At 37.7% G+C, this 15,555-nt stretch overlaps 3 protein-coding genes across 7 annotated transcripts; 2 read left to right on the top strand and 1 right to left on the bottom strand.

Moving 5' to 3' along the window:
* Window positions 1–1,281: 1,281 nt before the first annotated feature.
* On the bottom strand, window positions 1,282–5,122 carry LOC110426879 (calcium-dependent mitochondrial ATP-magnesium/phosphate carrier protein 2-like). 2 transcript variants are annotated; one of them, XM_021442203.2, is made up of 5 exons: window positions 4,663–5,100; window positions 3,686–4,203; window positions 2,224–3,012; window positions 1,943–2,033; window positions 1,282–1,852 (listed from the first exon to the last, which is right to left on the bottom strand). In XM_021442203.2, the coding sequence occupies exons 2-5, from the start codon at window positions 4,101–4,103 to the stop codon at window positions 1,657–1,659; spliced, it is 1,494 nt and encodes a 497-aa protein (XP_021297878.1). In that variant the 5' UTR covers window positions 4,104–4,203; window positions 4,663–5,100; the 3' UTR covers window positions 1,282–1,656. The 2 variants fall into 2 exon arrangements, with proteins under 2 accessions (XP_021297878.1, XP_021297879.1); XM_021442204.2 differs by having other exon boundaries at window positions 1,715–1,852; window positions 1,923–2,033; window positions 3,686–5,122.
* Window positions 5,123–5,327: 205 nt separating this feature from the next.
* AT-IE (histidine biosynthesis bifunctional protein (HISIE)) lies at window positions 5,328–8,658 on the top strand. Of its 4 annotated transcripts, none has more exons than XM_021442209.2 (6): window positions 5,328–5,494; window positions 5,931–6,098; window positions 7,185–7,430; window positions 7,515–7,610; window positions 7,699–7,847; window positions 8,085–8,658. In XM_021442209.2, exons 2-6 carry the CDS (start codon window positions 5,931–5,933, stop codon window positions 8,290–8,292), a joined length of 867 nt encoding a protein of 288 aa, XP_021297884.1. In that variant the 5' UTR covers window positions 5,328–5,494; the 3' UTR covers window positions 8,293–8,658. The 4 variants fall into 4 exon arrangements, with proteins under 4 accessions (XP_021297884.1, XP_021297881.1, XP_021297883.1 ...); XM_021442206.2 differs by having other exon boundaries at window positions 5,343–5,494; window positions 5,875–6,098; XM_021442208.2 differs by lacking the exon at window positions 5,328–5,494 and adding an exon at window positions 5,510–5,709 and having other exon boundaries at window positions 5,875–6,098.
* Window positions 8,659–13,201: 4,543 nt separating this feature from the next.
* On the top strand, window positions 13,202–15,207 carry TT4 (Chalcone and stilbene synthase family protein). The gene is made up of 2 exons (XM_021442205.2): window positions 13,202–13,554; window positions 13,867–15,207. Exons 1-2 carry the CDS (start codon window positions 13,371–13,373, stop codon window positions 14,868–14,870), a joined length of 1,188 nt encoding a protein of 395 aa, XP_021297880.1. The 5' UTR covers window positions 13,202–13,370; the 3' UTR covers window positions 14,871–15,207.
* The last annotated feature ends 348 nt before the right edge of the window (window positions 15,208–15,555 follow it).

The following is a 15,555-nucleotide window of genomic DNA, read 5'->3' as shown; positions in this document are numbered from 1 at the left end:
ACCACTTGATGATTTTAGCCATGTTTATAATTTTGGTGGTTTTTGCCGTTCGAAACCTTACCACTTCATGATTTAATTCTATAAAAAATCATTATACTTCTATATGATTGAAAGTAATTAAAACGCGTCATCGTTGAGTTATAAGAGCAGGCCTAATGTTGATGGGGCTACTAAGGAGAACCAGGGAAGATAGATATAGGAAGGGTTTTGAAGAATGAGTTGGCTGAGACTTTAAGCTATTTTTTTTCAAAATCTATAGGAATGCATGATGCAAAGTTTGCTAACTTAGTGCAGTATTAGAAGAGTTTACAGTCTTTGTATAATCTAAATGGGAGGACTCTTTACTCTTTGATAGTTGAGAGTGATTCTACAAATGCAATTAAATGGGTTATTGAACCGAGCAACATGCCATGGAAATATAGAAAGTGAATACTTTAAATTGAGTCTCTTAAAAAAAAGGTAAAAAAAAAAGAAAAGATTATACACACATTACGGAATGCAAATGGTGTTGCAGATCAACTGGTCAAAGATGAAGTTTGAAGGGAGAACGATCTTCTAAATATTTGTACATAAGGTTGGTGTTTAATTTTTCAAATTTTGCTCTACATTGAGGCTGTTTTAGCTGTTTTAACAAGTATATGTCACCTGGTTTGGTTATCTGGTATGTAGCGATGGAATAGTCTCCCATATGTTGTGATTTTTCCAGGAGCATAGGTATTTTGTTTGATAGTCGCAGACTCAGATGCTTATGGCGAACAGGAGGGCAGTTTTGATAGAGAGTTGTTAGCTTCCAGAATATAATCAGATGGTCTGGAGGTTGTTTATGGTTCCCACTTTTTGATTGTTGTGAGGTTGTGTTTCAGAATTGAAGTTTTTGCACGAGGTTGTGCTACCCTTCCAGTGACTTGGTATAAGAACCACAGGCCTCAATATTGTAATGGGGTTAAACCCCATTTTTGCTATTAAAGCAAATTTTCAAAAAAAAAAAATACTTCTCTCTGATTCTGAGAGAAGTCGCCCAATGTCCTTCATTTGTCTCTGCTGTTTTTCCTCTCTTGGGCAAGCAAGGAATGAACCCTTTTCTTTTCCTTCTGAAAATATGAAACTTTCATCCAAAGGCTTCTTGTGGGGAACATAGCAGTTCAGTTCAACATCAAACATCTCATGTATCATGCTCCTACTTGCCAAAACTTAACTTATTCCACTGAATGAGATGAGGAACAAACCTTAGTGGCAGTGTGATAGAAATAATCAGTAAGTAGTAACCACTGGCATGTGTAATTGGTGAAGAGGAACAGATGCAGACTTATTAATGGCATAGCAATTTGTGATAAAATTGCAGCCAAGAAAAGAATTACAAAATCGATCTTCAAGTGAAGTTTTTCTGTATACTTCTTTATCATAGAACAATCAACCAACGCAAATAAAGCTTGAAGAAGCTTCAAGCTGTCAAGAATGACAGGCAAGCCAATTTTGCCCTTGCAGTGTATTTCATGCTAGAATGGCATGTGTATTATAATCTAAAACAATGCTATAATCTACTCAATTAGTAGCCTTATTCTCTTAAACAATCTTTTTCATCACCATCCCCACCACTCCAACTATACACATGACAATGTCAATCACCGGCGTGGTTCCGCACAGTACCAAAACTTGTTATTCCAGATCCAGACTCCTTTTCATGCTCTCATAAACCAGGTATGTGATGCTTGCAGATGGAACAACTTTGAGCATATTAGGAAATAATCCTTTGTAGAAACCCCTAATCCCTTCATGTTGAAATGTTCTCTTAAACACATCAGACATTCCCTTGTAAGCAGCACCAGTATTAGGGCGGCGCTGAGCCTGCATTCTGAAAGACACAAGCAGAATTAGGATTAGGCTCATAGCATTAAATCCCAAAAAGAAAAGGTTTTACTTACGAATGAAAAGCCTGATTCACCTTGTTCGGACAACCTGCAATGGATAGACACATGTTGCCCCTAGAGCTCCAGATATTGTGCCACATCCCAGTTGCACAAGAGGACCAGGTTCTACAAGGATAATTGGAATTTTCAAAATAAGATGAAGGCAGATGTGCAAAGAAATTGATGAGACTGAAGCCAGTGTAAAAAGAGAGAACTTAGCCAAATTCATTAAGAAAAACATGAATAACAAGAACAATAAAGACAGAAGCAAAATGAAAGGAAAAAGGCATCTAAATTAGGGTCCATAAAATCATACCACTGTCTTGAAGAATATACTTCTTGGACATATCTTTCAAAGTTTCATATGCAGCAAGATCAATGCCTGCATAAGGAATTATCCCAAGAAGAGATGGAACAAGTCCTCTATAAAATGCCCGGGGTCCTTCCTGAATCCATATATCCTTAGACAATGCTCCAAGGTTAGGAATTTTTCCACCTTCACAAGAATATGTTTGCAATCGGGTTTTTACAAGATCCATCGGATAAATGGCAGTCTGCGACACAGCACCAGCTAAGCCACCAGCAATTAGGCGACCTGCAGCACCAATTTCTGCCTTATCTTTTACCCCCATAGCTTTCATAATAAATTCTTTCAGCATTTCATATGTATAGAACCTGATGGCACTTTCAGGTGCCACTTTCAAGACATTTAATCCATTGCCACGGAAAAACCCCGATATTCCTCCTTCCCTCCATATATCTCTTATTGCTGGCATGATATGTGTTCGTGTAGTTTGAACTTGCAAAACAACCTTCAAACGATCAAGAGGTGCAGTTGCTGTCCGAGAAGCTGCCCCAGCCACTCCACCTGCAATCAGGTATCTGCTTGCATGTACATGTTTACTAATTCCCTCAGGGATAACAGCCTGTTCTCCGATATCAACAAGGCATACCCTTTCTAAGTAATGATAAATGTTTTCAATAGTTGCTTCATGAGGGTAGAGAAGAAGAAAGTCTCTCCATTCTTTAAACGTTATAACTCCGTTATTATCCTGATCCACACGTTCAACAAACAGAGCTAGCTCCTCATCGTCAATTTCAATTCCTACAAAAGAGAGACTGGCGTGGCTTATAGAATGAAACAAACAGCCAAAAGAGAAGCCTTTTCTGCGAGCATTTTCAGTTATGCTCATCACATAAATCAAGTAAAAGAGCCAAGAAGAAGAATTTGTAACCAGAGCGCATTTTGAACAATTAGAAGTAGGATTAGCTTAGATTGAAATTGATGTTGCTAGATGACAAAAACAGTAAAAGTTAAATTCCACTAGGCAAGTGCCTACAAGTTCTAGTCTACCACATGGTAATCAATAACTGTGTATTTAGAAAACCGATTAGTCAGTATACTAATTTAAGTCAAGCCATACCGTGAAAGAAAAAGAATAAAGTCTGATTATTTTACATACGGATGAATTTCTCACTTTGCTTGCAGTTAGCAGCAACCATTATGCCAGGGAAATGGCAGACAGTAGAAGGGATATCACAGACATGGTATGAACAAGATAATTCTTCAGCTAAATCCAGTTACTAGTAATTACACATGAAGAAAAAATTTTATGGTAAACAACAAAATACAGTCAACTCTCCCAACAATCTTTACAAAGAGAAACTAAATCAGCCAATAGAAAGAAGAGTAAAAGTGCTAAAGGAGTGCTGAAGTGGTGGATGAAACAAGAAAATAATTAGTAATTGAGGAAATTAAATGCAGCAGTAAATGTTACCTGCCCTGAGGAGAGCATCATAAAGCTCTTCAGGCAAAATGCAACCATTGTGTTCAACATCAATGGCTTGAAAAATACGGTAAAGCTCGAGCTCCTTATCATCCATATAGCGCCTAAACTCCTGATAATCCACACGGCCATCCATGTTAGCGTCACACACGTCGAGCAAATCCTTTGCATACTTGTACTCGGAGGGAATTTGGAGAGCAGATAAACCAGCCTCAATCTGGGCATAGTCCAAAAAGCCGGCATTGGCAGAATCAAAGAAATTGAAGAGACTGCGAATTCTCTGGTCCCTCTCTTCCTTGGTCTCTTCAAGGGCCAACAAAACGTGGTCCATCGTGACTGGTCCGGATTTCTTGACGGGGTTGCAGCCGCGTGCTCGCTGTTCCTTGGCTTTTGTGGGATTAGCGTCCATTTTTTAAGAAAAAACCACCACACAACTGCCACACCTACAACGGAAAGCTCTTCGTACGATTAATTCCAATCTCATAGATTCCCACACCCAAAAGCTTCAACTATGAGAAAGGTAAAGATCAAAATCAGAAATGAGGAAACGCAATCAAGCAGTTGAGAATCTAAATGAAATGAAATGAAAAAGGAATCTTCAATTAGCATGCAAAAGGATTCTAAATTGATCAAAAGCTGAAGGCTTTAGGAATGATAATCAACATTCAACAAAAGCCCATCAAAGCACAGAGACAAGTACGTATATATGGGAGTACGGAGAGCAAGAAAAGATCGAGATGAAAACGAAAATGAAGGGTCAAATTCAACACGGGAAAGAGGAATGAGAACAGGACACGAAGACGAAGACTAAGAAGAACAAGCGACAAGTTTGATTGTGTCAAAAAGGGCACAAAAACTTTTTCTGTCCTTCCTTTACTGTGGAAAAGACGGGAGAGATACAGAGAAGGAAATCACAAGGTCCCGGTGGGATTGAAAAGGGATATGAAGGTTGATTGATTCATTCATACATCGGCAATCCCCACAGCGGCAGAGGCAGAGGCGGAGCAGGAGAATCACCGCCCACATCTCCAAAGGACAACGTGCCCATCACAAAACTATACAAACAGAAACATAAAAAGTAGATTCTTTTTTCTTTTTCGGGTTTTGGTTTTGTAATAAAATTGTGATTTGTGAAGAAAGGAACAGTGTGAGACGCAACTCGCACTGCAATACAGTGAACAGCCTGCCACCAGAGCCAGGGGATATTTCATTCCATGTATTTTCCCATTTTGTTTCACTCTCTAGGAAAGAAATTCATTAATCCAATCATAAGCTATTTTATCTCTTTTTTTCTTTGATTATAGTAGCAAAAGTACTGTAATAAAAAAAAAGAAAACCCAGAAAAGTGGGGAAAAAGGGAAAGAAAAATACTCCTATAACCATCCCCATGACTACCACGAGGTAGAAAAAATTTACCACTTCTTTTTTGTGATTGTTTTGATTAATAGTAGTAATAGTGGAAATGTTGGGGCTGGGGATTGCGGGAGGGAGGCAGGGAGGGAGGCAGATTCCTTGTAGCGTGAGTTTTGTGCGTCCAACAAGGTTAAAGATTCGAGTCCACTCGGAATCCAACCGCTTGAGTTGAGACCACAGACCTCCTAGGCCCAAATCAGGCCCTCCCCTTTTCTTTTCTTTTTCTTTTTAATCAAATTTCCTGTTTAATACGGAAAAAACCCTAGGGTACCCACAGGCCACAACTGAAGTACTCTCTATATAAAACGGCAGTTGTTTCACTGTGTAGTGCAGGGTGTGGCGGCCGTTCGAGAGTTGAATATCCAAGTACAGTGTCTCTCATTTTGGGTTCGTTCCTTCGCTAACACTTTTACTCAGTTCAAAACTATAAGCGTATGCCCGGCCACCCCCCGTTTTTTTTTTTCTATATGCTTTAAAATGCTTCACAATCTGGTCAGTGTGGATTTTGATTGATTCCCATATGACTCGTTCCCTTGAAGCAATAGAAAGTGTGTTGCTTTCCAGGAAATCTCAGCCTCAGCTTATTTTTTGCTCGTGCTGTGGTACAGCCCTGGAGCAACTACATATTTTGTGAACTAAAATTTGTCCCTTTTTTGCCTCAATTTAGCATTTCAAAGAAGCTTGCTGTCCTTTTTTGAATAATATTCTTCAGGCTTTTTAGTAGTTGGTAAAGTTGTGTTCTTTGCTTTTTTTTTGTTTATTTGCAGGATGAGCTTGATGTAGACATTGTTAGAATATAGAGGATTTACATTTGTTCTTTCAGATGGCGGTTTCATCTTTCCCTTGTATTCAACCTGTAAGACCTCCTTTCAGACCCTGCAGCTTGTTTTCTGCTGGAGTTTGTGGCAGATTCAGCAACAAGAAGAAGATAAATGCTATTGTCTTTGCTTCTTCGAGGAAATTAGATAAAGATATCTACCTTCAATCTAAGGTACTGGTTTTTTATGTCATACGTGTATTGATGTGCATGTGCTTAGATGAAACATTCAACCGATTTTAGTAGTATTGTCTGTTTGTTAATGTTATGGTATTATGTGAATGAACTGAGTGCTATGTCTACCAAGATATTGGTAATCTAAATAATTCTACAGAAGCACAGATTGGATATGGGGTTGGGGGTTAACCAACAGATCCTATCAGGATTAGTATTGAATATTATCAAATCAGGCATTTTGCAGGCCAAGCTAAATGCCTAAAAACAGTGAATAGTGTTATTAGAATCCCTACTGCAGCCTTCTTTTACACGTATTATGTTTCGATTAGTACCTAAGAATTAACCAGACATATGTCAGATGCCTATCTTATCTATTGTGGTAGGGATTGTTACATGTCTGGAAAATAAAAGATAGGGAAGGAATTTGATGGTTTGGGTTTCCAATCTGTCGGTTCTCCATCCCTGGAAGGAGTTCATCGTTGCCCAGTACTATGTGTTTAGTTAGTCCTTGAGCTACATCTGGACACTACATCTCTTGACACCTCTGTATTCTATCCGACACTAGATTTGGCAAAAATATTCATCTTTGATTTTCTTATATATCATACTGAAAAGAATGTACAGATTTATTCTTACACAGCTCTGCATCTACTGTTATCAGTGGACAAAAATTTCCCTGGGAATATTAGCTTTCTTTCACATGATTGTTTAATTAGCATCCATAACCTGTGTTATGTCTGCAACTTGGATTTACTAAGCTATTGATTGGTGACTAGTGAAGCCACTTTGTTTTCAGATGTTTGCCCTCTATCTCTATTATTTCTGATTTTCCATATTTTATTCTTAAAGAGCATAGCTCTGATTAGTTGAACCTATCTTGATTTTTAAAATCTGTTTAGTGACTTGTGAAGATGTTGTAGTACTTTTCACCATGCAGAGGCATGATTATGGTTAGGTATTGTGAATTTTATATAGTATCTTAGCTTTTTTTTTGTCTTTTCTTTTTTCAGAATTCTTTTGTATATATGGAAAAACAACACATTTACGTGGGAGGGCCTGAATATCTAAAAATTTTAATTTTAGGTTGATACGTTGTTGGACAGTATAAAATGGGATGACAAAGGTTTAGCAGTGGCTATAGCTCAAAATGTTGATACCGGAGCCATATTAATGCAAGGGTTTGTCAACAGGGATGCTCTAGCTACAACCATCTCTTCTAGGAAGGCAACATTCTTCAGTCGGTCACGAGCAGCATTGTGGACAAAGGGAGAAACGTCCAAAAATTTCATCGACGTTCATGACATCTTTGTTGATTGTGATCGTGATTCTGTATGTTTTAAACAACTTACCATGTGACATTTTTGTTGATTGCTTAATTTATTTTGTTTGACTTAACTGAAAATTGTCTTTCAGATAATTTACCTTGGGAAGCCTGATGGCCCTACATGCCACACAGGTTCGGAGACTTGCTATTTCACATCAATAAGTGATCTGTTGGAGGAGCAAGAAGTAAGCAGCTCTAATCTTTAACAAGTGCACGTTACATTATATGGTATTATTTTGCAAGTTTATAAGTGAACTTAGTTTGCAATGGCAGGTTGAAGAAAACAACTTGGCGCTGACAACTTTATACTCGTTAGAGTCTACAATTTCCCAACGAGAATCAGAGTTAGCAGGACAACATGGAAAGCCCTCATGGACTAAACGGCTGTTACTTGACGAAAATTTGTTGTGCTCAAAGATACGGTAATGTAGTCAGTTTTAACTCGGCTAATATATATTTTCATGGGGAAGTTGTAGAAAGTAGATCTAGTTATATTTATAAAAAACAAGGAAAGCAGTGTTAAACCACTAATGAACAGCATGGTTGTTCGTTTCCCTCCTGTGAAGATTCAGCAAATGTCTAAGCTGTATGCCTATCAAATCTTTAGCATCTTAGCCTTTCTTTTGCACATTATCATGTATTTGTATGTACTTATGCAGGGAAGAGGCAGATGAGTTGTGCCGAACTCTAGAGGAGAAAGAGGACAATTCACGAACTGCCTCAGAAATGGCAGATGTGATATACCATGCCATGGTTTTGCTAAGGCGTAAAGGTGTAAAGATAGAAAATGTTCTAGAAGTTCTCCGGAAAAGATTTTCTCAGTCGGGTATAGAGGAGAAGCAAAGCCGTGTAACAACACAAAACTGAGATATAAGCTGTGCTGTAGATTGGATTCTTTTATCCCTGGCTTGATTTTGATCCAATTGTCTACTGAGGACAGATTTGAATATTGTATCAACATAAGAGAAAACCTTTTATGTACCAAAAAACACAGTTTAAGATCCAACGTTGTCATTGTGTGAAATACTGATTCGTGTAGGAGCCATGACTTTTGTCTTTTCTCCATAGCATTTTTTCTCTGCAAACTTACGGGTGTTGTTTGTACCGGTAGTGGGATCAAATACCCAGTTTCCTGAATTATTTGATATTATGATTTGTGTAAATAGTAATGGCACAGGGTCGATTTTCTGTCATGGTTTTATCTTATAAAATGCATTTCAAAGGTTCATAAAAGGTGTCTCATTCTACTACACAGTGATGTGAATTTTGCCGCTCTGCGAGATCTTGAAACTTCGGTTATGGGTTTGACATTAATGGAACTAAAAGCACATCAGAAATAGGGAAGTTTCCTGTTTTGACGCGGTATCAGATGGAGCTAAGCAGGCAAACAGGGGTTATGTTCTCATTATGCGATTAGCAAAGGCGTTTCCTTGTCATCTGTAGCGTCAGAGTCCTGCCCATACTCGCACACTGACTGCAACAAGAAAGAAAATATTAATGCATGTCCCTGGCCTTGGCACAATCATCAGATATTATTGCAAAAACAGAATTCTTTACTACATATTTTTGCATCCCCTCATCCATGATACAATACAGTTCAAGACACAATCTACGTAGAAATCAATTATATGGGAACACTAGCTCTATAGAGGACTAGTCTAGTGGCGTTGCTACTTATTATCATTTTTATTTATTTCAGAGACATGCAATTGTTTGCAACAAATACGTAATACAGAAACGCCGTCCGTCCATCCACTCATTCAGGCCTTCGGTGGAGGTGCTGGTGGTGCTGGTGGTGCTGGCGGTGGTGATGGGTCTGGTGGAAATGGAACAAAGCTGCAGGTACTCTGGCAACTAATATTTTCGGCTAAACAGGCTAGGACGCATCCCGGATGGTTATTTATTAGACATCCTGCCATGCAGCCTAGCAAATTACACTTCACTTCGCAGCTGACGGCGCCGTCGATGCCTCCTTGGCAATCGCCCAGTTTTTTTGGCGCCCAGGGATTCTGGGTCTTCAGTTGTGCAGATGCTGCGGTCACGCTTATGGATATCAGCAAGAGCAGTGCTGCTACTTGAGCCACTGCGTTTGATCCCAGGCGAACTGGACCCATTCCCATTTATTTCTCCACCTCTAGCAGCTACCCTTCTTGGATTTCCTCAGCCATGGCTCTCAGGTTTTTATATATAAGAAGGTAGAGAGTTGATTCACGAATGTAAATACAAATGTCAGCACCACGCAAGAGGCATGCACGATGGTTCTTTACCTGCACGACAATGCTAACTAAGAAGATGAGATAGATATAAGCAACGCATGCTTGGTCCGTGACTATCTCAACAGTTGATGAGTTTTCTTACCAAATTTGTGCAGATCACTACACAGAACTTAAACATAATTCCCAGTAGTAGTAGACGAAACAAATCAAGCAATTCCGATCTCCGGTCATAGGATCAGTCGGCTCACAATGGTTACTTACTTATCCATTGATGCATCCCTTGCCCTGGCCACTGCCAACAGCATGGTTTTGCAAATTGTTAATTAGTTCTTGTGTTCGGAGTTCAACTTGCCACAGATTCGTCACTCACTGGAATCACAGAGAACTGGAAGATTATGCATGTACCTTTTGCATAAGTTTACACGTATTAGTATTCGTTGTCACGTTTGTGCAAACTGAATATTTGAAATTTCGCAATATTAAACTGTAAATTATGAATGCAATAAGAACTTTTATATATAAATTGAATAAATTTTATCAAAAACTATTTTTAATGAAAATTATTTGATAAAAAAAATATTCTACTGCCCTTTTCGCCGACCGGGGATTAGTGACCGATAGCAATCGTTGCCGGCAACCAGGATCTAGGTTTGGGGGTCGGCCTTGGTAAGAGAAGGGCAGGGTAGAAAAATAAGAGAGCTAGAGAGAAGGAAAGAAGGAAAAATGAAAAAAATAAATAAATAAATGTGCTTTAAATAATCTCACCAGAATGAATGACTCAATATTGAATAAAGGAGAAAAGAAAAAGAAAATATAGAGATTAAATTAATTAATTTTAAGATAGAAGAATTAATTTGATAAAAAATTTATAGTACAAGAACTTGTGAGGTACTTTGATCAAATTAAAAGTTTTATTTACAAAAAATTAGAATAAAAAAGAAAAAAATCAAATCAAATTAAATTAATTCCTTAAATTTTGCAAAAATCCAAAGACCCTACATCAAAAAATGGTCATTTAATGGACAAAAAACCATACAAAGGTTAAGTGAAAGATGCATGGAGCAGGATTTGATTGAACTTGACATTATATATATATATATATATATATTACAAAAAATAAAAAAGTAAAGTTTTATTTACTGTCTTAATTGAATGACAGATGTTGAAGCTTAACATATATGGTATAATAGCTGTACTAGATAGCTAATTAGAGTATCCGGAAGGGTAGGTGAGAGACAGAGTGAAGGGAGACTAGCCTCTTGGCTCTTGTGGCCGATGGGGCACAAAACACATAACGAACAAATTAACCTAACACAATTCCACAGGACAGATACTAAACATTAGGGCTGGCTGCCTCCCATCTTCCTCTTCTTTCTAAAATTTCCCATGTTTTCTGCATGGCAGTTGCTTTCTTTCTTCTCTTCTCTCCTCTTGGCTACTTGCCAATCCATTGAAAGTTCCCTTTCCATTTACTTACATCAGTGCAAGATTTAATTATTAATTACCAGTAAAATGGTAGTATAATTCCATACATTTCCTAATTAGAACATTCATGCATTACCTAATTGCTCCAACTTATTAATTATTCTTGAGAAAAAAGACATTAGTATTTTTTTTAAAATTGAGGAAAGTGGGATACGAATTTTGTTTTTTAAATAAAAAAATTATACATCAACTAATGAATCAAATATTGAAATATTTTATTAATATATATAAATTACAAACAATCATAATGTACTATAGGAAGGAAGTGGATCTAGAGTATAACGCCCAAGCCTCACACTACAACACAAATTCAGCAACTTAACAGTAATTTTATCTTCAACATTTTGATTTATTTGTTCTCCAACATGAAAAGCCTCCCTTAATGCGACAAACCATGCCGTATCATCCTCGCACTCTACATTACCATCAAAAGATGAAATGACATCAAAGAGAGTCCGATGAACATCTTGCACCATGAAGTATATCTGCGTGTGATCCATTAATTAGTATTTTTCTGAAATGACATAAAAAATACTTTAATATTTCCTCTATATTATGATATTTTTTTAAATTAACACACAACTCTTTTTAAGAGAAAATCTATATCACATTGTACTAATTTAAAAGAAAAAAAAGAGTCAATTATTATATATGAAAAAATTGAAATTACAAACGTAATAAACCCGATTAAACATCATAAGATTGCCATTAATTATAGTCAAGTGGCAATTGTTTATATTCTGGCAGCATCATCTCATTTAAGAGATGGAATTGGGCAAATAAAATTGAGATGGGGGAGCAGCAGCAGCAATTCCTAGAAAGGAAAGATTATTGTATCATCGAGATCATGGATTCTATCTGAATGCATGTATATGTATTTTGATGCTGCTTCAATCAATTTCTTGTAAAAGGACTTCTCTTTGTCGACACCCAATTGACAACTTAAGTCTTTGTCTTGCCTGACTTTAAAAATATATATATACATATGATGTTGCTTTCTTGCAACCATATATTAATTTGAAAAACCCAACTTAATAAAGTAAGCGAAGACAAATTTAAAAAAATCCAAAATTTCTATTTAAAAATATTAGTAAAAAAAAACGTTATTAACTAATTAAAACAAAACGAAAGAGAAACAGTGCAATAATCTTTACTGAAAATAAGGGAAAAAAATAGACGAAAGAGAAAATCATAATCTCAGTTGGACTAAGAAAATCTAATTTAATTTAAAATAGAAATTAGTTTAATTTGGCCGTATAATATATTACTATATATGTGTATATGCCCCATGTGTGCCAAGAATATAAATATATATATATATATAATATTAATAAAATCCCAAACTAAAATTGGTCCAAAACCTACTAACAAATAACTCATGGCCGGCCACACAAAAGCATCACCCAAGACGAACAAGTAAACCTAACCGATCAACACAAGGAATGATTATACTATAAGATAAAAAAAGGTTATGTATTCAAACCAGTTAGTCAACCATGCTAACAGAGTCCAACTTCTAATGGGATACTGATCTAATTGTATTTGGTGAAACATATTTATTCATAAATTTGCAGATGTACCACATTAATTACCAATAAATTGACTTTTAAAAAAAAAACCAATAAATTAAACAAATTTGAGGTACAATTGCATATGATTGGCACTAAAAAAATTATGTGGCAATCATGTAACGGTTCCTCTTTTTCTAAGTCTCTTCTCAATCTGTTACATATCATCCGAAATTGATCATTTAAAACAATGTTAAATTGAGTGTATATTGTGATTACTTGATCATTGATATTTTTGTTTTCTTTTAATACTTAACAAAGGAGATAAATTAAGAAATAGTAATGTTAATGCATCATGTACCAAACTTGAAATTGGAGAAACAGACGAAAATGGGAGTAGAGTAATAGCAACAGTAGTAGAAAGAAAGAATTGTAACAGAGATGTGGCAGCACAGCTACCACCTCTTGGAGCAGCCTACCGCACACTCACGTGGCCTCCAGCTGCCCGTCCATCCAACCTACCCATTCCCATATAAATCCCCGCCCACGGCCTCCATCCTACTCCCACACCGACGCAGGGGTTTTCCTAGTACGATACAGTCTACTTGAGAAATCCCAATACTCCACCTGTCACTTCCAGTTTCCACTTGCGTAAAGGGCAGTCAAGTAGACTTTGCTATCTCCTCCATCTTTGGAACTTGGGGAGCGCTAGCTACTCGTCAACCAACCACCCAAAATGGCAATGGCTTCCGTTGAGGAGATCAGAAAGGCCCAAAGAGCCCAGGGTCCAGCCACCGTCCTCGCCATTGGAACCGCCACTCCTCCCAACTGCGTTTCCCAGGCTGACTATCCTGACTACTACTTCCGTATCACCAACAGCGAACACTTGACCGAGCTCAAAGAGAAATTCAAGCGCATGTGTACGCATATTTTTTATGTACTACTAGTACATAGAACCATTCCCTAGATACTACTCTCTGTGTTTATTTTCTCATTTATGCATGTGACTGTTTCAAGCATCGCTACCTCGTGGTTAGCTACCTTCTGATCGTTTCTTTTCTTTCTTTGGGATTCGAAAATATATAAATCCAATCAAGATATAATACTTTATCTTGTCCAAGGAATGTGAATATGATATATATATATATATATATATATATATTGTGATATCATTGGTTTTTGCACTCCCTCCGGAGGATTTCCATGAATAATCTTTGCTTTTCCCCCAACAGGTGACAAATCAATGATCAAGAAACGTTACATGTACCTGACTGAGGAAATCCTCAAGGAAAACCCAAACATGTGCGCCTACATGGCTTCATCTCTTGACGCCCGCCAAGACATGGTTGTGGTGGAGGTGCCAAAGCTGGGGAAAGAAGCCGCAACAAAGGCCATCAAGGAATGGGGACAGCCAAAATCTAAGATCACCCACCTTGTTTTCTGCACTACATCTGGTGTAGATATGCCTGGTGCAGACTACCAACTTACCAAGCTCTTGGGGCTGAGACCCTCTGTTAAGAGGCTCATGATGTATCAGCAAGGCTGCTTTGCTGGTGGAACCGTGCTCCGAGTCGCCAAGGACTTGGCTGAAAACAACAAGGGCGCTCGTGTTCTCGTGGTCTGCTCCGAGATCACTGCTGTCACTTTCCGTGGACCCTCTGATACGCACTTGGACTCCCTGGTGGGGCAAGCACTTTTCGGCGATGGCGCTGCGGCCATCATCGTAGGCGCCGACCCTGATACCAAAATCGAACGGCCACTGTTCGAGCTTGTATCAGCAGCTCAGACAATCTTGCCAGACTCAGATGGAGCCATTGACGGACACTTACGTGAAGTCGGCCTCACTTTCCACTTGTTGAAAGATGTACCCGGATTAATCTCAAAAGAACATAGAGAAAGCTTGGTCGAAGCATTGTCTCCAATTGGCATTAACGACTGGAACTCAATCTTCTGGATCGCTCACCCTGGTGGCCCTGCAATTCTGGACCAAGTCGAGGCCAAACTGGGTCTCAAAGAAGAGAAACTCAAGGCGACCCGCCATGTGCTGAGTGAGTTCGGCAACATGTCAAGTGCATGTGTGTTGTTCATCTTGGATGAGATGAGAAAGCAGTCTCTGGAGCAAGGGAAGCCCACCACCGGTGAAGGCTTGGAGTGGGGTGTCCTTTTCGGATTCGGGCCAGGTCTCACTGTGGAAACCGTTGTGCTACACAGCATCCCCACGGTGGCAACTCACTAACCAGTCAACGGAAGATCGGATAAAAAAAAAAAAAAAACAAAGTGAGGTCCTTGTTTGGCTTCGGGGAAAAAAAAATTCAAAATATAAATTTCGCAAATATTGGTGTGGTTAAAGACTTTAATTAAAAAAAAAAGAAAAAAAAAGTTGTATTAATAATGATATGAATGTGATCATCTATGTATTCCCCTTCATTTGTACTTTATTATTTGAAATTTGAGTGAAATGCATTTCCTGTTAGGTGCAAAGAAAAAGAGAAAATCTTGTGACCGCCAGAGCTGCCTTTCCTGCCTTTTCCCTCTCTTTAATTAATACTATGATTTTTCTTTCTCTTTTTTCATGTTTTAACATCTCCTAGGCTGCTACCGCTACCCTCCTCTTATGGGGATTTTGAAACATAAATACTATTAGTTTTTCCTTTTTTAAAATTTTTTTATTATATTATTTTTAGTAGATTTTAATATAAAAAATAAATTTGTAATATTAAAATATAGATAAAAATAGGAAAGAGTATAGTATTATAGTACATAAAATTTGTTTTGACAGTTTTAACTATATATTTATTTTCCCTTTTCCGCCTTCCTGCGCTTGTGCATTTAATTAAATTCCTTTTGTAGTGCCCGTCGTGGAAAAAGACTGCTAACCGATTATATATCCTTAATTAATGATTTACTTGTGTACCATTCAT

The sequence above is a fragment of the Theobroma umbraticum genome, unplaced genomic scaffold, assembly GCF_002168275.2.
Source record: "Theobroma umbraticum cultivar Fairchild unplaced genomic scaffold, ASM216827v3 scaffold_239.1, whole genome shotgun sequence".
NCBI lineage: Eukaryota > Viridiplantae > Streptophyta > Magnoliopsida > Malvales > Malvaceae > Theobroma > Theobroma umbraticum.
The sequence above is the reverse complement of the archived record's forward strand: the minus strand, read 5'-3'. Positions and strand labels throughout refer to the sequence as shown.